Below are 21,622 nucleotides of genomic sequence, written 5' to 3'. Positions count from 1 at the left end.
AGAATAAAGCAAATCTCTCTCTCTCTACAGGATGAGGTATGTGCATCTTTGCTCACTGGTCCAGACAGCTGCCACCCACGTTCTCATGCTGATGCCTGGCTGAGCTCTTAGGTAAGCATAAGGTTTGGTCTCTTATTCAAGGTCCTGTGTGAGTATATTAATCATCTGCTACACACTGTGCTTTCAGGATTGCTGGGTAGAAACGTTTAAAAGAATATTTGTGTAGTTTGGGCCACTAATATGAAAAAAATGCCAGGGTAGAGTTAAAGAAAAAAAGTCTTTATTTAGGCCATCAACTAGGGTCATAATAAATAATGCAATATACTAATGTAATAACAGATGTTCTCATGCGTTTAGCACATTTATAAATATACAAGAAAGCTGGCTGTGGGGACAAATTTGGAAAAGTGTATTTGGCAATACAGTAGAAGTTAACAGTGTTAAGACTATTGGATTCTTAGTGTTTTATTAAAATACATCCCCTAGACATCTGTGAATGTCCTTCATTCCTATAATGTTCCTTTATAGTTCTACATTTTGTAAACATGCCAGAGTTAAAAGTTAATGGCCCAAGATACTGCAGACAAGAAATAAACAACTCTTCTGCATTTGAGTGTGGACGCTGATAGATTAAAAGCCTGAATCATTCAATAAAATGTACCTGGATGAAATAAAACTCAAAAGTAGAAATTTAGACATGGAAACTTTGATATGTGATATATAAGGCTGCACTATTATGTTTGTAATTTGATAAGTAAATGACCAATTAATCTGATGGCAAAAGTGATGAACTTTGATTAAAGCTTAATTTTGCTAGTAAATTTCACACAAAGGGTTAAAATAGGATAACCTTTAACATAAAGCTTTAGAATAATTTAAACATATCTTAAACACTGAAAATGTGTTTTAATTGTTATTTACAGTTAATCAGTGATATAAGTATTGAGCTTAATTTAGCCAATTGCCAGTCTTGAATTCCTCTTTAACATCTGTTATTATGATCTTCCTTACAAATACTTAGGCAAATTAGTTTAGTGAAGGAGAACGATCTGTAGTCCAGAGTAATTCGATGTAGGGCCATTTGGTTTGGAGACAGCGTTTAATAGGAGTGTCATCCGTTTGTAGCATGGGATCTTCAAAACCCATAACAACTGCAGTCCCTTCTACATACATAACCTGTTAAAATAAAGCCAGCGAGGTCATCCAACAGTGTTAGCAAATGCTTATATGGAATGCAAACAGGTTTTACAGATAGAAATGAGCAAGCACATCGGATTAATGTGAAAATACAGTTGTAAAGGAGATGGCAACACAAATTTTAACAGCTAGCTGACCCGGAGATTTTTACAAATCAAGATGATTTAAAAAGTATATGTGAATGATAAAACACATACTGTTTCTCACAAAAGATCACCTTTCAAATAATATATACCATTTGAAAGAAGTTTTAAATTGTCCATCTATATTATATTTGCATAGGTCCTCCTGCTTTGCTGGTGAAGCATTGGATACCCATGCTGCCTCCTGCAATGGAAAGCGATCACAGAAATAGCTGTTTGTTCTGAGGAAGATTTTACTTTCGAGTATTGAATTTTCAGAGCTGAAAACAATTGGCAGTTATTGTATTAACTACTTCTGACTGCAGATCATGAAACTATGTACAGCATGAAAAATCATGGAGAGGCCAGGCATGGTGGCTCATGCCTGTAATCCTAGAACTCTGGGAGGCAGAGGCAGGTGGATTGCTCGAGGTCAGGAGTTCGAAACCAGCCTGAGCAAGACCCTGTGTCTCTACTGTACATAGAAAGAAATTAACTGGCCAACTAATAGATATAGAAAAAAATAGCCGGGCAAGGTGGTGCATGCCTGTAGTCCCAGCTACTCGGGAGGCTGAGGCAGGAGGATCGCTTGAGCCCAGGAGTTTGAGGTTGCTGTGAGCTAGGCTGACGCCTGTCTCTAAAAAGGATGTCAGGACAGAAACAAAACTCAAACAGAAAAGGTGATAGAGCAAAGTAACCAGGTACTTTACATGCAGTGGCAATGGTCATATAGGGTTTTGTTATGTCCAAAATACTTTTAATTCATTAACGAGGGCTCACTGTGGACATTAAAGCACTCCTCAGTCATGAATTTTTTTGTATCTACAGAAATTCTGATAATTTACAATTCAAAAGGAACACAGACTGCCTTCTTCTAAGGTATGTATAATTATTTTTATACATTCACTAGCTGATACACATGATTGTAATTGTGTTCTTCCAAAATAAAAGCCATAAGCTATTTGACTAAAGAGCCAAAAGAAACAACTTTTTAGCCTTAAATGGTAGTTGCCTTTAAAGCACATTAAAGGTAGGAATAGATTTTTATATTACTAGATCAGATACTTTGGTTTTTTAGGAAGCTCTAAAGACATACCTTTTTTTTTTGGTTACTATATTAGTTGGTTTCTAGTATAATAGATTTAATATTAATAGTAAATTTATATAACTCCCACTTTTACAATTAATACAATAGATCCTATCTTCTACAAAGGACTGCATGTACTCACAGCATGTGAGTAGCTGTTGCACTATCCCCCTAGTGGCTTCAACTAGCCAGCATTCTCCTTTTGTGGTTCCTTTGATTATATGTCCAGCTCCTGAATAACTTAATGACACACATGCTGTAGAGCTGTTACACACTACTAGTGTCATATTTCATCTTTTTGATTTCTGATCTTTATGTTAGTGTGTCAGATACTTGTCACAAGCATGACTTAAAAACTTGGTCTGCTTGGCCACACTGCCTGTGTATACTACGGACAGGACTGGGAATCAGGAACTCAGTTCCAATGACTTGCTGTGTGACCCTGGGTGAGTCACTTACCCTCCCTGTCTCAGATGCCTCATCTGTAAAATATGGATAGTATTCGACTGACCTACCTTGCAGGGATAGTGTAGGTGAATAATCAGTGCCTATGGAGTACCTCCTATGACAAAGTTATGTAAAAACCTCAAAAGCTAGATGAAGCATTCATTAATACACATGAGGAAATAGCATCTGAGTTTTCTTAATTATATTCTTGTGAAAAGATTTTAGGAACTAAATTTACTTTTATAACAAAATATAAAGTCTATTACACTTGTCCTGACTAAAACTAATTTACATTATGATCTATCTTCTATAGCCATCCTCAATTTAGACACTTACGAAACCAGCATGGGTAGATCAAGTGAGGCACTGTTCCTTGTAATATTAGCCACAGCTACTGTGACTTACTTGGCTACATGCAACAGGACAGACCTATGTGTACACCATGCTGAGGTGTAATCAAAAAGGGGCAAGCGGTGAAACCAAACCGTGGCTTTAAAGCAGGTGAGACTGCCTGGAAGTGAATCACCATGTACTTTTGTCAATGATCACAAGGAAAGGAGCAGAGCGAAGTGGGTTAAGAGCACAGGCTCTGAACTTGCAACTAGCCAGGTTTCTCTCGCTCTTCCTGACTGTGCGCTTCAGTTTCCTCCTCTGTAAAATGGGGATACACACATAAGTTTCATGCTACTTATGAAGTATTAAGATAAAGTATTTTTCTTAATCTATTTTATCCCATTCTCCATTTAAATGGATCAGTGATGTTTTTATTAGACTAACTATAATGTTGATTTCCAAACATGTACAGAGATAGCTAAGGGCAACCATATGTATGAAGATGCAGTTAATTTGTCACAGTGAAACTAGTGTTTCAGAATTCAATGTTGAGTATTATCTATTGGTCAAGTCAAAAGGGGACCACTTCCAAAATGTGTTGTGATCGTACAGAGACTCCTAGAAAATTGTATGGGAATCAAACACTGTTATGTACTCACATATTTATCACCCAGGTGAAGACAAATTACTGTGAATTCTCATACCTTTTCATTATAATTTGATTGCTTCAATCCATTGTAGTGGTAGACAGTAAAAGACTCTGGACCACTGGAGCCCTATTATAAATAAAATAAAGTACTATTAAAACTGTAAATTATATCTTTGTATCATCAGGCAATTTCTAATTAGCAAGCAAAAGTAAAATATAAGTTTTTAAATCCTTATCCTTTGGGGACTCATTTACTAAAACAAGACATTTAGATTTGTAGAATTAACTGCCAGAAGGTTCTGAAGCTCAAATGATTGCTTCTGAAGATAGAGGAAAGTAGGGAAAGTGGGTTTCCGGCAGAAAGTATTCTGCAGTAGATTATTTTAGGTTTTTAACTATGTGCTCCATCACTAACTTTTTTAAAGGGCAAGCTTCTGAAACAAAAATATTTCCCAAATCTGCTTTTCCTCTTCATAAATAATTTGTTCCTCTCAATAGAGCAATAGCATCACTGTTACTCAGACCACAAATACATATGCACTTATAATTCCAATTTCACCCCAAAAAGATAGCCAATAAAATATTGGAATATTGTCAGCTTTTAGTTAAAAAGGCATTGTGAGAACTGAAAAACCCATAATTATAGCGGCTCAAGGAGATGTTAATAATATTCAATAAAGAAAGGATATTCTATAAATCACTAAAAGATTAAACCTTGTTTTCCAATTAGCTAAAGATGAAGTTCAATCCTCTTAACCTAGCATTCAAAGCCATGAATAGAATGGCCCCAGTGAAGGGGTGTGGGTGCAGGTGATTTCCCTCAGGCCTATGGCTGAGTCACCAGTGCTGATTCTCCAGGCTGGGCAGAGTCCCGCCTTAGAATCTATTCCAAGGGCAGCGAGCTGGGCTGAGAGAATGTAGCCACTGCAGAGAGCATGGGAGGTCGAGAGACTCCTCCAGGCGCTGGGGCCAAGGGCCGCCTCCCTGCCCTGGTGTTGCTTCTCCAACTCCTCTGAGCTATTCCTTGCCATTTGTCTCTTTTCTTCTCATGTAAGCCAATCCAGGCTGGGGTTCTGTGATTGCAACCATGAATCCTAAAATAATTCAGTTTTATCTCCAACTATTCACCTTTCTCAATTCTCTTTTAGACAAACATATGACTCACTCATTTTCCCATGAAAAGACCTTTTGTGGTTTTTAACTCCTCTCTAAAATGCCCTTCTCTCCCCTTCCTCATAATTTTTTTGTATTTCACCTAAAATAGAAAAATAATGTGCTCATTTCCTTAATTGTGACTCAGTGCAATAAGTTATTTAGAAAAATCAATCACTGGGCTCTTGACTGTTTAACCTAAAAATAAACTATGTTCTCTATTTCCAGTAATCAAGTGGCATAAAGTACACAAACACCAACAACAGGTGGGTAACACTGCAGTAAAGCACTTAGATCCTGGGGTTGGACTCTTGAGGAAGCCACTCACTCTAACAAACAATTACGTTTTCTAATCCAGTTACCTCACTGCTAGAATGGGGAAAATAATAATTCATAAGGTACACAGTGCCTGGTGCACAGTAGATGCTTAATAATTGGTAGTTGCTTTAGCTACTCTTACTATAAACAAAGTGCCTTGAAAATCTTACCAATGTTTTCCACTTTTTTTGCCCTGCATCAGGCTCTAACCTGAGGGAACTGCAGCATTGATAAAGATTGCTAATGTTAGATAAACATTTTCCTGGCTGTCTTTCTCATACCAGTTTTGCAACTTTACTGAGTTATTGGGTACAAAATAGTATATGATTAATGGAAAAAGTGAGTGAGTGAGTCACCATGCATTTTGTGATTACAGAGAAAGAGGACATTAGTGGTGTGGGCCACAACCAAAAAAGAGCTGTGACACAGAGGCAGCCCAAGCTCTTACAGGATGGGAAGACCTGGGAAGGTGACAAGTCTTCCTCTAAAGGCAGCTGCTCTCCAACTTTGGGAGTGAGGTGCATCGATCAGCCGCACAGGTGATCCGGACAGAGGCCAAAGGTCTGGGGAGGGACCTGAGACTTGGCTCTAGAGGTAACTAGGAGCAGGATCACGTGCTTTGGCTGAGGACAGAGGCACTGAGAGTTTGTTCAGAATAGCAAGAAATGATGGAACAAATAGTACAACCAAATGGAAAAGAGAAGGTGACTGAAACCCTCTTACTACCTAAAGGAATACTACAATTAAAATACTAATTCTTTAAACTATAATGAGTTGTCATAAGTAACATATAAGTAAATATAAGATATATATATTTCCCATGCATTTTTCAAAATCTTCCCCAAATTAAGTTAAAAACAAGCAGGAATATCTTTTTGTTATGTTCATAACTAGAAAATCAATCTCTATCAAATGTTTAGACAGCAAACTTAAGGAAAATCCTGCCTCATAAATTTACGCAGGGGTCCTTAAACTTTTTAAACAGGGGCCAGTTCACTGTCCCTCGGGCTGTTGGAGAGTGCGGCGCACTGTGGGCTTGGGATGAGTTTGCTGCTAAGCAGGACAGGCAGCGGCGGGCCAGATAAATGTCCTCAGCAGGCCGTAGTTTGAGGACCCTTGGTTTACAGTGCTGTAATTTATTAAACATTTATCAAGATATCAAAAACATTAGATTCCAAACATGAACTCTCAAAAAAACCTTACTTGGAACGTAAATAAAATTAGATATCGTATCTAATTGAGTCTTTTTAATATTTTTTTTATGAAGCATTTGCCAAAGTTTTAAAAAGTCCAGTAGCCTATGTTGTCACATCCTTAGGTCCTTTTTGGATTTTAACCTTACTCACTTCCTTAATTCACAATAACTGCCACAAAGAGATACAGGTTTAGAAAATAAGGGTTCCTTTTTCAGTAGCCAACATTGGATGCCAATAACACTGTCTATTTTGTGAAAGATAATTGGAGACCTTGAATTAATAGTTACATCTTTAATTTTAAATTATAATAGAGGTAGCATAGAAAATGGCATTTCTTTTGAAAGAATGAACTTCAATTTAAACTATACCGGTATCTGATAAAATGACCACGATATGATATAGCTAAACAAGTTGATTTAGTGGTAAAATCCTTCATGGATTAGATAAGAAACAAACACAAGACAGGTGCTGTCTTGCCAATGACGTAGACATAACTCAGAACTATTGAGACTAATGTGGATTCCTAATAACTAAGCTCCACTCAACTGAAGTTCTCCTGGCAGTCAGGCCTACTACCTACAGAGACCTTTACATTCTTTCCAAGTATTTAAACAGTTCTAAAAAATACACACACCCATATATTAACAGTAGTTGCTGGAGAGAAGGAAAATGAAGGTGGGAGTGGAGAAAGAGAATCTTTTACTTTTCCTCCACATACCTCTGAGTTGTACCCTTCTTTATCGCCATGCGTATAACCCTGGCGTATGCACTAGCTTCCGCCGCCCTCCCCCGCAAAGCGCTGCATGAGACTACATCGGAACACACACACCCTTCTGTCCTCTCTGTATGGGAAGGTCTCTACAGAATAGTGCTTGCTCAGTCTCATACCTGCATGTTAGGACATTTTAAAGGAGTAGGAAAAAAATGCTGACACAATCACAGGTGATCATCCCAATAGAACAAAACAGTAAATATATTTCCTCAACTATGTTACCTGATCAGGAAAAAATTCTTGAAGAAATGGACCCAATAATATGATTCCTAATCCTTCTGGATCTAATTTATTCTTCATGAGATTTATACTATGGGGAGAAGAAAAAAAAAAAAAAAAGAAAAGCAGTGGATACCAAAGGAAAAAAAAAAGCTTATTTTTCTTCTTTCATGATTAAATTACTGACTGGTACTATAACACATTCGACTGCCAAAAATCCTAAGAGTGTTCTTTTTAGAACCTTAATGACAAATACACAGGAATGACATCTAATTTGCCAAAACTTAGTTATTTTTAAACTAGAGTAATCTGTTACTATTTAAAATTTAAATTATGACGACGACTTTGGAATATTGTTCCTTATTAGGTAAAGCAATTTAAAAACCAAGGCTTATAAACTCAGGCTTATAACCTCCCAAAGGCAAATTCTGTTTGCTTCACATAGGTATGCCTGGCTTTAACTACAGAAAATGTTTAATTAAGCCCAATTAGAAAAATAAATAGTATCAAAAGGCAGTGGTGCATCAGATAATCGTTTTTGACTCTTAAAAAGCTTACTTTCAAGAACTACGCATAAGATAGAGGCTTAAAATTCTTAGGTAAGGTAGCCTGAAGGTTAAGAGGCAAGGTAATTCTCAGAGAGCCAAATTATAGCAGATAGTAAATGGTATGTACTTCATTGGTCCAGCAGCAACCTACAGTGAATAGTGCTTTGCACAGCCCTTACCATTTAGGTGTATCAAAGCTTGGTGGATAGGTGTTGCTAGGTGTGGCTAGAAAGGAGGCAAAGAAAAGTACACTGCCGTTTGAAGGGTTTAAAAATGAAAATGGTCTTCAGAAAAGTTTTACTCTCCATGTTATCTTACACTATAAACGTCGAGTTACATATATCTTATATAATACGCAAAGTGTTGCATTTGGGGGTTTCAGATAGTCCTAGTTAACTAAATTTCACCAGGAGTGACTTCTCCCCTTACAAATTCATATCAAAGATGAGTCAAGACACTGGCTTAGAGTGTGGAGAATCTGCCCCATCCCGTTCTTACAACTGTATTCAGTCTGGGTCAGCTCCCAGGCGTGCCTTTCATAAAAGGAGTGTAAGCTATTCTTGTAAGGGTAAACTTTAAGGTTTATGAAAGTTGCATGTGTGCTGAAGTAGCCTAGTCTCCTGGAAATCCCTGGCGCAGGCTGCATCATACTAAGTGACACATAGCCATAGGCCCATCTAAGGATCTTCCAGGGCCAGTACTATCATTAATTCTACAGCCAGGATATATCTCTACTGTACTTTAAGAGTAAAGTACACCACACAAAGGATATGACAACCTAATGGGTCTGAGTAAAGCCAGAAGATTATGACATGAAATAAATGAAGGCAAGGTCATATTATATTTAACATTTAATTTAGTTAGTCCTTAGTATAGCCACGTTAGGCTATGGGCCATCACATACTATAAATGTGAATAGGCCAAACTCAGTCCAATCTTTCCACTAGTTCTAGAAAAACAACCTAACTGAATCCATTGCATCAACTTGATAATTCAAGGTATGCTATTTACTCTGATGAAATAGAAAACATAGGTAGATATGTAAAAGTTAAAAAAAAAAAAACCTTAACTTTTTCTTCTTTCCTAAGAATCATCAGTAACCAAAATTACTTGAGTTCAAATTTCTCTTATAAATTAGAGCAGTATAAAAAAGATAGTCTCTATTTGGAAATAAGTCTAGAGGAAATATAGTAATTACTCCTATTATTAGAGCAATTCAACTCTTAATTTATCCTCTAAGTTGAAAATAAGAATGGATGAAATCCAAGCTCTATGTGCTAAGATTGAGACACACTAAATCAGATATGAGTTTATAAATGTTTATATATGTGTTATATACTTTCAGAGAAAGCATGCCTGAACTTACCTGAGAACACAATAGGACCAAGTTCTACCAACTATGTTTACCAATGTTCCACGCTGTTTTTCCTAAACCCTTTCATTTTCTTTTATAAGCTAAAGTTTTTTATTGTCAGAAAAAAAGTTGTACATAAAAAAATTAATATACATCCTAGGTGATCTTATTTCCCTATGTGTTCAATACATGTGTATTTACTTCACAAGAGAGTTATTTTCTCATGGATAATAACTAAAGATCTGAAATCTATGAATGAAGTTACAGATGTAACAATGTATAAAACATAACTGAGAAAGAAGACGATGACAAGAGACTAAGGCAATACTGAAGAATCATATTCTGCAACATATTGCAGTTACTCACAAAGGTTTCAGATCAGTCGATTTAATCATTTAGAAATGTTTCATGATGATCTTTTAAATAAAAATGAAATGTCAGAGGCCTGCTGGTTATTTAAGCAGGACAACTAAGAATACATTATGCAGAACTGTCATTACTTTAACTGAAGCTACTAAAGATACATGGAAAAGTCATATTTACAGTTTATAGAAAAAGACATATTTGTACCGTTTTTAAAAAAAGCAATACAGTAAGTGCGGGGTGGGAAAGGAAGCTCATTTTACATATGTCAACTCTCTGCTATAATATTGGAGTAGTCTGACTTCTTCCTACATCTTCGCTTCATATAAATTGCTATGCTTTGTATATGCAGATTTAGATTTAAAAAGGCAAAAATGTACAGTATGTCTTAAATTTAATGGAATCTTTTCGAGTTGGTTAAATAACACTTCCGATGTAACTCACTATTCAGGATCTGAAACAAGGTCCAACGCTTTCATCACGTCTTCCAGAAGTGAATCGGGTATGAATCCATTATCTGGGGTGAAAAAATCAGAAAAAACTTGAAATAAGAATTTACTTCAAGAAATGCTATTGTTGCTAAGATTCCAGGAAAAATCACATAGAAAATACACAAAGAATTAAGGAACAGTATATTAAGTTTATTTTAGGCACAATGCCTATTATTATCAGATATACTCTGATATTAGTTTTTTGGGGCACACAGGCAAAGATTTATTTTCACGGTTAATTTCAAATAAAAATACTAACCATACCCTGAGAACCCTCATGAAAGTTAGTCAAATTTTATCACAAATTTAAATGAGTAAAAGGATTTTTCTATTTAAAATTATAATCATTCAGTAATCAATGAATGTTTATCATTTCGATAAACACACTGAAGCTTTACATTCCCATTAAAAACTCCAATTAAAAGAATTCTTTACCAACAAATTCCTCCTTTTGTCACAATGTTATTTAGATAACTGACAATATAAGAGCAAGGAAAGACATCTCATAACACACTTGGCAATTTAAAGAAAAGCCACAGAAGCAATGGAAAAAAAATTCAAAGTTGAAATGCAAAGTCCATCTTAATGATGAGTATTTTATGGAAAATATTTGTATTTTTCTTTGTGAGCTGATGAGGAAAAAGCATTGGCAAATGGTCCAAACTCTGAATAATAGTTTTAAACAAGCAACTTGTTTGTTCCCTTAAATGTGCAGTGCCCAAGTTCCCCTATTCGTTTACTCATTCCTGAAGATTGTCTCAGCTTCAATCAGCTTCCAACACAATGTCTTTTTCAGAGATTAGATGATTAAAAAATAAAAATCCTGCCATGGAGAACAAGATGTCTAAAAGCCCTGCTCCTGTAATCAAACTACCGAGTACAGTGTGCACTTGCTCTTTCAGTATATGGGGTTGTGCACTGTCTCTATCAGAAAGGTCTCTCCTTAAGCCTCATAAGCTATTTACCCGTTTGAAGACACACTGGCCTTGACTAGAAGGCTACGAATCATTTGGGATAATAAAAAATGTACTATTTTTCAAAGTAAGGGGTTAAAATAATTCTAATTTGTCAAATTACCAATAATTTGAGGGATAAAGAATAAAGACCTTGTTGAAGGCACTTGTAAAAATACTCAAGCTCTGTTAGCTTAGCTTTGAATCTGAAAGGTAGAGAAAATTTATTTTGCTTATTTAGGTCACCGCTAAAAGCTCAGAACCTCTAATTATGAGAAATGCTTTACACAGCCATCAGCAGACAGGAACAATTATCTGGATAGGTTTCTGTGTTTATGGGCTCTCGTGAATATCCACTTTATATCACAGGGTGGTCTCCCTTATCCAAAATGCTTGGGACCAGAAGTGTTTTGGATTTCAGGTTTTAAAAGATTTTGGGATACTTGCAGACAGACCGGTTGAGCACCCAAAATCTGGAATACTCCAATGCTCCATGAGTATTTCCTTTGAGTATCACGTTGGCACTCAAACAGTTTGGGAGGATTTCACATTTTTGGATTAGGGATGTTTAACCTCTGCATAATGTTCTTCAGGAGTATTGGATGGCATGTATTTTGTAAAGGCTGGCAGCTTGGCCTCAGAAACCATAACCTGCAATCTAGCGCCCACCCCTGGAAAGAGGTAATTGGTTGTATAAAGACACAAAGTAACCTTGACACCATGCTTAACTTACATATAATTACCCTCAAGCTTAAACATTCCAAAACATGTTTAAGGTCCCTATGAGATTTATAACTCAAACACAGATATTCATAAGTATATTAAGCCCATTTCACAACTGAGAAAACTAAGGTCAGGAAGTTGCCCAATATCACACTGTTAGGGAGGGGTAACAGAGATGGAGCCATTTTCCAGGATTTGCAGACACTACGCAATTCCTCTGTTGTCTAGTGTCTTTGATCACATTGATCAAACTACCTCCATTCCTATTCTTTTTATCATTATTTTAAAACAGACTGATAAAGCATGTACCCAAATACAAAGCACACATCCAGATGTTTTCCACAAAAGAGATGCAAAAAAGTAAATTATGGACTTTATGTAAAACCCACGTGAAACACTTTGCATAGGCCTGATAGCCGATTCTCTTTAGGCTCTAAGCACCCATATAGTGTTTATTTCCATTTCTGAATTTGGGATTTCTCATTAAACTGAGGCAAGTAATTAGAGGTGATATATCAAGGTCCTGCTGAAATTAAGATTTTGGTAATATTCCAAATGAGAAATTAACAGTTCAAAAACATATTTTTTGACCTTACTTTGTAAAATATGGAGCCTTTAAAGAATCTGACATGGAGATTATTCTAATTGCTCAGCTAGAAAAAGAATCAATATCCAATCCTCAAACCACTAAATTATGAGCAACAGTTCTATGGAAACTTAGGTTAAAAAGTACCTCTGTACGACTTTAGCTTTTCAAAAAGATAGTTGTAGTAGAGAGGGGGAAATACTGCTTTATCTCCTACTAAACAGCTAGAATCTACTCTTCGTTCTTACAGTCAGGTATGTGGCTCTGCCGAAGTGACTCAAACCATCACAAACTTGGTTTTCTTAAGAACAAAACCATGATGATAATCCTACCTATATCCTAAGTTTATGATAAGGTTTTAATGAGATCATGGAGTTAAAGAGCTTTATAAATTTCACCCTTTCGTGCAAATGCTAAACATTGTTAAACAGGTCCCCACTTATAAACCAAATTTATGGCCCAAAAGATCAATACTAACTCTCTTGTTTAGAAGATGTGGTCTTATAGAGGTAATTCTGTAAATGGTGATTAGCCTGCAAAAGTCCATTTAATTCACAGTGTGCCTGAAGCATATTGATAACAGTACAAGTCTACCTAACTGTCAGATACTTGGAGAGTGAGATAAAGAAACAAAAATACTTGTGGGAACAAGAACTTGAACTCTTTCATTTGGCTTGCCTCCAGGTCAATTGCTCTACGAGTATTCTAAGGAGGGCGACAAAGGATAATTGTCCCCAAACCAGCCTCTGCTAAATGGCAACTGGAACTCCACAGATGCTTGTAAGAACTGTTAGTATATTAAGGCTTGATTCACTTACATCTTGAAACAAAAGCATACTAATTTTTTTGGGGGGGGGAACAACAAATTACTAGATTAGCACATTAGTTTGTAAATGACTGGAAAGACTAAAAATGAAAAATTTTTAATCTGTTTAATAATTCAGTTTTATAGTCTTGCTAAGCTGTCACACATAACATTTTGTAGATGATAAACATTTTGTTTAGTCAATAATTTTCTTTCTGTACTAGAAACACAGAAAATTTATTTTTATATGAATCTCTCTTGACTCCATTTTGAAGAATAGCCAAGGATTATAAATTATGTTTTAGTGTGGGTAATATAAGAAATTCTACTTTTCCCTGATAAACTGGTAAAAGAAAACACACTGTACAAGCCTGCTACCTAATAGTGATATAAAAATTTTGCAAAAAGCAAACAGATCTATTACTTGTAACAACTGTCTCTTACTTTAAACAACTTTTTTTAGTATCTTTGCATTATTGACGGAATTTTTTTACCCAGCCTTGTAGCATTACCTTTTTAAAGTTCACATCTCTTACTTGTGCTCTGAAGGCATGTCTTGATGCCTTCACTCATTTACAGTTATTACCCCTTAAGATCTGATCCTCTCCTTGTGTGTTTCCTTTCCCAAGAATCTAATTCACTCACAATTTTAATTTTGGTTCTAAAATTTTCATCAGACATGCTTATAACTTTGATTCAAACTGTGCAGAAGTAATTCATGTAACCAAAATGTTTGTACCCTGTAAATTTAAAAACTCATAAAATTTTCACCAATGTAACAAACATGGGGTATCTGAAAAAGCAGATTTCACAAAAGATGTATGTTTGATGTTGGAATGTTCTGCAGTCCTGACATTGGGATGAAGGTACAACAGTCGCTTCAAATCAAACATAAACCAGCACTACAAAGACCTGACTGGAAACTCTGGGTAGATGCCAAGTTTATCCATCATGCCATACTTCATTCTCTAGTCCATTCTACAGGGAACTAATCTCTTAACAGTGTAATTAATATCAGTATGGGCACAAACGTGTCCCCCCAAAATATGTGTGTGTGCATCACTGTGAAGTGGTACTCTTCATTGTAATGTGAGGTATATAACAAGGAAAGCATCTTAAAAAAGGGTTAAAGATGGCAGAAAACAAAACATGTCTTAATCTTTAAGAATACAAAATTGCTCAACTCATTCTCTGAAATATATTTCTTTAAAATATAAATATGCTTTTATCATTAATTTCCTTAGGTATTCCAATAACCCCTTACTTCACTTCTCTTTAGTAAATTCTACCTCATTATCTTTTCTTGTATTCTTTTTCTATTCAAGCCAAATATTTGCTGGCTTTTCCTCATATATAAATTGCTATCACCTACCTATATTCATAGATTTATCCCTTTTTCTTTTTGTATCCACGTGCCAATACGATATTTCCCTCAAGTCATGACTAATTTCACTTTAATCACATTTCCTTGAATCTTGTATATTTTACATCAATTTTATTTTCATATTCACTTGTTATTGTTTCTAAAAACCCGCTTTGGTTCAGTTTGATCCTTAGCTCAAAACATATTAAACATATCTAGGAATAGAAATGATCTATTGATTTCCTATATTTTCCATTAAAGGATTCAAAGCAGCAAGAGAATGATTATATGTGGTCACCTTCCATTGCACAATTCAATGTGCTACACATAGCAATGATTCCAGTTAAAGTTGTTGATTCACTAAGGCTAACTTCATTCAGTGGTGAAGAAATGTAAAGTTGTAAAGCTCTTTTTCTTATCTATTTGTAATTTTCTTTTTTTTTTTTAAACCAAAGGCATCGAAAGATCTTCCACTTCCTTATCTAAAGATTTAGAATACAACATTACAAAGTTTAGAAGATTATGAATTCTAGGAGGAAAAACCTTTTATGTTTCTCAAGTTAAAGAAACATAATGGAAGAAGGAAAGAAGGTAACCCAAAGTCCACACACCAATTAGAGCAACAATTAACTTGAGGTGTAAAGATAAGGGAACTCAGATTTATAAAGTACTTACATTATAAAATACCACTGAGCAGGTGCTTTCCACGACATTGACTTAATACTCATAATCTAAGAAATGTGTGCAGTTGTTCTTGTTGGATAGCTAAGAAAATAGATTTATAGACCTAAAAGTAGCCTACAGTTATACTGCTAGAAGTAGCATGAGAAAAAATATATTCTTAGAATTCGCATGACTCAAATTTTCAGAGGAAAAGAGCAGCTCCCTAAAAGTAAAAAAGTTTCAAGACAGAAGAAAGTATACTCATAAAGATAATTTAATCTATTCAAGAGTCCACAAGAACTTCACTGATAGAACAACTTGGGTTTCTACCTGGTAATTTACAATGGAACTTAAGGCATTACTTAATTTTAATGTTATACATGCAAAGTCTCAGTTGGCTGTAATAGTCCTGTTACTCAAGTTCATAAACATAAAGGTGATCAAATCAACCCAGGTGACAGAGACACAATGAACATTTTTCCTTTTTGTATCCAAAAATAGAGATGGGGTCTTGCTCTGTCACCTAGGCTAGAGTGCAGTGGCATCATCAGAGTTGACTATAACCTCAAACTCCTAAGCTTAAGTGATTCTCCAGCTTCGGCCTCCCAAGGAGCTGGGATTACAGGCACATGCCACCATGCCCAGCTAATTTTTCTATTTTTTGTGGAGACAAGCTTTCATTATCTTGCCCAGGCTGGTCTTGAACTCCTGGCCTCAGATACTCCTCCTGCCTTGGAGTCCCAAAGAGCTAAAATTACAGGTGTGACTTGGGCCCACAGTGGACATTTTAATGATATCTATGTGAACTTCTCAAAACTATACTTTGTTATGTAGAATAGCTAAGCACAAGCTCAAAAGAGAATGATAAAGATGGTATTTTCCAAAATCTTTATCCTGGCACAATCAATTATATGGAAATATCCTGGAAAACCTGGGCTTATTTTACAAAGAGCTTGTTCAGAAGATGGTTATTTCCCCGTTTGACACTGAATATCAGGTCTAGATTCAAGTAGCTACGACTTCAGTTCTCCGAGAAACATAGAAGCCTTTTACCATGACAGAACTTGTGGAGCACTCGTGTGTTACCTCATTTGTTCCTGTGTTCAACCTTTTAAAATTTTCAAGAAACACAACATGTGTTTCACTCAATAACCCAGTAAATCTTCTGAATAAAATAAGTGTCAATATATTCCAAAGACGTAAAGATATAAAACAGAGTTGATATTAATAAAATCTTTTACCTTCTGGGTCATAGGTTTGAAAAACTCTCCTGGCTTGTTCCGAAGGAGCTTCAGGGGCAACTAAAGCCATATCCTGAAAAGATTAAAAAGTGTGCTGTCAATCAGCTACAATATGATAGAATACATTACAAATAAAGCAAATACTAGGGGAGGGTGAAGATATGACATCTGGTGTCAAAAGGCTTTTGAGTTACATTTGCATCATAGGTGTCTGACTAGATTAAGTTACAAACTCTCTGGGTCTTAATTTTACATGTGAAAAAAGACTAATACTTCAACCACACAGAAAACTGTTGTGAGAACTACATATAAAGCTTTATAGAAACACACAAAATACTTGAAAAATCTAATACTATACAAGTAATTACTATAAAAATGCAATCTACAAAACCTAATGACTTATGTGGACCATAATATGAAATAAACATATAAGAAATATAATTTGAAATACGCTGTAGTTTTCAAATATTCAAAAATAAAATCCAGAGATTATAGAAAATAATACAATTACATAGTAATACATTTGAAATGAATTACTTTTGTAAGCATGTTATGGTAATACCTTGCCAAAGATCAAATTCTACATATCCAGATTTTTAATTTTTCTTAACTTGAAGGTAACACCTTATAGGCAGAAATTTCTTTTCCCCATAAAACAATTCTTTATCATGACTCATTTCTTTATTACAGGAAAAATCTTTGACTCTTTACAAAGCTTTATTCCACGTATCTAAGTCATTATGTAATTCAACTATTTGACCCACATGAATCCAAGATTTAGGTTCCTGTTGTTTATTTCTGGTCATAGCTTTTACCTATAATTGTCTTTGCCTGTAATTGTGTTCACTCTAACCTTCTCAGAGAACAGGTTTCCAAGTATTCCTTCCTACCATCTCAAATCCTTTCTTAGTTGTAGGGTGTAAATGTTTTAAATAAAATCTAAAATGCTATTTCATTTATAAGGGATGAGGAAAAGTTTAGAATGAGTTTAAGATATTAGAATTTCTAATTAAGATAATTAGAATTTCTAAGTATGACTTAAAACTATGATCTAAATAAAGAGAGGGGAAGGTAATAATATCAGATTGGTTTTGGAGGTGGAGAATATAATTGAAGCATTACTTTAATATTCCTTCAAAGTAAAGTTTTAGGCAATTGCCACTGTTTATAAAGTTGAGAGAAGCAAGGAAGATTCCAGTTTCTAGCCACAGAGGTGGTTTGCATCAAATTCTCTGGCATTAAAAACTTCAGACAATGCAGGAGCACAAAATGAATTTAAAACAAACTACCCTGATGCTTTGTCTCTACGTTCCAAGTGTTACATAAAAACAAAACAAAAATCTATGCTAACTTAGAAACGAATTAAAGAAAACCTTAATGAAAAGTGCACCGCATATCTCTTGCCTGTTGTTATAAATACATATAAAAATTAAAGCTTCAGAAAATGTGCTATTTGTGTTTGAATAGGTTATCCATGCTTGCCTGCTACAGAAAGACCAGTTGAAGCTTAGGCAAAAGCCCTGCTGTATTCTAGTTTGCCATTTGTTAATTTAGCACAGGGGCTGGAAAACTTTTTTCTATAATGGGCCATAGAGCAAATATTTTAGGTTTTACAGGCCGCATAGTCTCAGAAGCAAAACAAATGACCATGGCTATGTGCCAACAAAACTACCTTTACAAAAGCAGGTGATGGCCTGATTTGGTCTGAAGGCCACAGTTTGCTGACCCATGATTTAGAGAATATATTACATTTTTTTCCCCCTAAATGCTCTAACATTAAACGTATCTTCTTTTTGATATATATCTGGGGGGTGTAAAGACACCTTAATCACCTTTGTAGGTTTTACAAAGAGATACTTTGCCTATCATTAGAAATAGAAAAGAGGGTAGGGAATTCTAGCTACAAGGAACCAAGAATCATGGCAGGTGTGAATTCATAGCATTTGAAGAAACTGAAAACGTTGAATAGGACTGAGAACTTTGAGAGAATAGGAATAGTTAGATAGGGAAATCAGCTTTGACAGGAGAATGAGTTTGACTTTTAGAGTTAATGGTTAAACATCTAAGTAGAACACATAGAGTTATCTTTATAATGTTCCAAACATTAACATTATTTGCCCACTATAAGCTCCTATAGGCTATTAGAAATAAAATATAAGCATTAGATGAAATTAGGCCTGGAGAACCTGCCAGGTAAAATATAGAAAAGATGAAAAGAGATTAGTTCGAAAAAGAAAGAATGGAGTACGGCTGACCTTTGACCAACATGAGTCTGAAGCACACATGTCCACTCATACTGATTTTTCCCAATAAATACATTAAAAATCTTTTGGAAATTTGTGACAATTTTTAAAAAACTTGCAAACTATACAGCCTAGAAATATAAAAAAAAATTAAGAAAAAGCTAAGTATACCATGCATGCATAAAATATACATAGATACTAGTCTATTTTATCATTTACTACCATAAAATATCCATAAACCTATTATAAAAAATTAAATTTTCCACAACTTACACATACTTGGAGACCATACATGGTGCCATTCACAGAAAGAGGAATGTCAGCAAATGTAAATAGGCAGTATTAAATCATAACTGCATAAAACTTTGTAGCCACCTGAGGCCAATGCAGGGAGCTCAAGTGTCACACATAACTGCTTAAAACACCATGTGATGCTAACTATCTCCACGTGACGAGTTTGTCTCTCTAGTCAATTGCATATCATGGTAAAAAGTGATCTCTCATCGTTCTCACATATTTATCACGTTTAGTGCAATTACACAACACCACACCATGGGAACCACATGAAGTGTCAATAGTGACACTAGCAGTGCTCTCAAGAAGCAAAGAAACATCATGACATTGCAAGAAAAAATTGAATTGCTTGGTATGTATCTTAGACTGAGGTCCACCGCAAATGAATCCAGCGTTAGGACCACTGTCAAAAAAAGAAAAGGGAATTCACGAAGCTATTGCTGTAGCTAGCCCAGCAGCCATGAAAACCTTGCACTTTTTGCAAAATACCTTTTTATCTCATACTGAAAATGCAACTTTTATGTCGGTGCATGATTGCTATAAGAAAGGCATACCTTTAGACCCTAATTTGATTCAAGAAAATATGAAGTCATTACATGAAACCTTAGACAAAAGGAAGGTGAAAGAATAAAGCTGGAGAATTTAACACCAGAAAAGAATGGTTGGATACTTTCTGGAAGACATTTGGCTTAAAAAATATCAAGCTAACAGGAGAACCAACTTCTGATGACCAAGAGGCAGCAAACTTCCCAGACGCCATTAAGAATAATCACTGAGAAGAAAGGACATCTGCCTGAACAGGTTTTTAATGCAGATAAAAGTGCCCTATTCTGGCAAAAAAAAAAAAAAAAAAAAGCCAAAAATGACAATAAGGAACAGAAGCAAGCATCAGGGTTTAAGGCAGGAAGAGAGAGGCTAACCCGACTGTTTTGTGGAAATGCAATCAGGTGTATGATCAGGACTGCACTTACCCATAAAGTGGCTAACCCCCAACCCTTGAAGGGAAAAGATAAACACTAGCTGACAGTCTTTTGGTTGTACAAGATGACCTGGACAATGAGAAAACCCTCCCTCCCCCCTTTTTTTTCCCTCCACTGGTTCCATCAATGTGAATTTAGGAAGTATCTTGCCAGTAAGGGACTATTTTTTAAAGTTCTTTTCATACTGAACAATGCCCCTGGCCACCCAGACCCTCATGAGTTCAACACTGAAGGTGATAAAGTTGTCTAATTGCCCCACAGTATCACTAATCCAGCCTGCAGATCAGTAGGTCATAGGACCTATAAAGACTTATCACACATGGGACTCTACGGAAAGAACCGTCAACACTATGGAAGAGTACCCTAATGCAGGCGTCCTCAAACTACAGCCTGCGGGCCACATGCCGCCCGACTAGGACGTTTATCCAGCCCTCTGGGTGTTTGCCACCGCTGCCTGTCCTGCTTAACAGCCAACTCGTCCGGGGCCCACGCATGTGTGGAATGTGCGCCGCACTCTCCAACGGTCTGAGGGACAGTGAACTGGCCCCCTGTTTAAAAAGTCTGAGGACCCCTGCCCTACTGGAACATTACGAAAATCTGGAAGGATTACATCATTGAAGACACCATTGTTGTTACAGATAAAGCTGTGAAAATCATCAAGCCCAACACAATATACTCCTGTCCAGCTGGAGAAAACTGTGTCCAGATGTTGTGCATGACTTCACAGGGTTTATGACAGAGCCAATCAAGGAAATCATGAAAGAGATTGCGGATATAGCAAAGAGGTGGGTGAGGGGGTAAGAAGGGGTTCAAGATACAGATCTTGGAGAAATTCAAGAGCTGATAGCCACCACCACACCAGAGGAAATAACAGAAAACTACTTGATGAAGACAACTGGTTCCCAACCAGCGCCAGATGATGAGGAAGAAGACACAGAGGGAGCAGTGCCAGAAAACAAACTGACATTAGAATCTGCCAGAAGGGTTCCAAAGATTGCTTTTGACTTACATGAGATGGACACTTCTATGATACAGGCACTGAAACTAAAGCGAACGACGGTGGAAGGAGGATCGGTACTGTATGGAAACACTTTTAGAGAAACGAAAAAGCAAAGAAGTCAAACAAAAATTACAGCGTATTTCTGTAAAGTAACACTGAGCGTGCACTTGTGAAACAAGTATCTCAAAACCTGGCATGTGGAGAAACAACAAACCCATCTGTTAACTGTTAAACAGAAATTCTTTTTTCCTTTCAAACATACAACCTAGTGGTACTAGTCAGATTCCACATGAGAAAACCACCAACGATAACTGTCATCACTAATGGAGCAAATTCTGTCTTGAACAATTAAAAAAAATATGTTACGCTCCTTTGGTATCAATGACATACTTACAGCTAATCATACTACTTACATTAAGATGTGTTTACAGCAGAGGGAGAAAAAAATGAGAAAGGGGGGAAAACCAACAGATTATAGTAAATTCGACTGGAAACATTCCAAAAGTTTTCATCCATGAATCAA

At 36.0% G+C, this 21,622-nt stretch overlaps 1 protein-coding gene across 5 annotated transcripts in view; it reads right to left on the bottom strand.

Moving 5' to 3' along the window:
- Nucleotides 1-258: 258 nt before the first annotated feature.
- The window catches only part of MINDY3 (MINDY lysine 48 deubiquitinase 3), a 71,743-nt gene continuing 50,379 nt past the window's right edge, over nucleotides 259-21,622 (bottom strand). For 4 of the 5 annotated variants that reach the window (XM_012737958.2, XM_012737959.2, XM_075997561.1 and 1 more), the window contains 5 exons: nucleotides 16,583-16,655; nucleotides 10,202-10,274; nucleotides 7,496-7,583; nucleotides 3,891-3,962; nucleotides 259-1,176 (listed from right to left, as the gene is read on the bottom strand). In XM_012737958.2, the coding sequence (XP_012593412.1) occupies nucleotides 1,027-1,176; nucleotides 3,891-3,962; nucleotides 7,496-7,583; nucleotides 10,202-10,274; nucleotides 16,583-16,655 (456 nt within the window). In that variant the 3' untranslated portion in view covers nucleotides 259-1,026. Of the gene's footprint in view, nucleotides 1,177-3,890; nucleotides 3,963-7,495; nucleotides 7,584-10,201; nucleotides 10,275-16,582; nucleotides 16,656-21,622 lie in introns of those variants that run through there. The other variant, XM_075997560.1, reaches the window with a different exon arrangement.

This window comes from Microcebus murinus, chromosome 25 (assembly GCF_040939455.1).
Source record: "Microcebus murinus isolate Inina chromosome 25, M.murinus_Inina_mat1.0, whole genome shotgun sequence".
In the NCBI taxonomy this organism is placed as follows: Eukaryota; Metazoa; Chordata; class Mammalia; order Primates; family Cheirogaleidae; genus Microcebus; species Microcebus murinus.
Note: the sequence above shows the minus strand (reverse complement) of the source record. Positions and strands in the feature narration are given on the sequence as shown.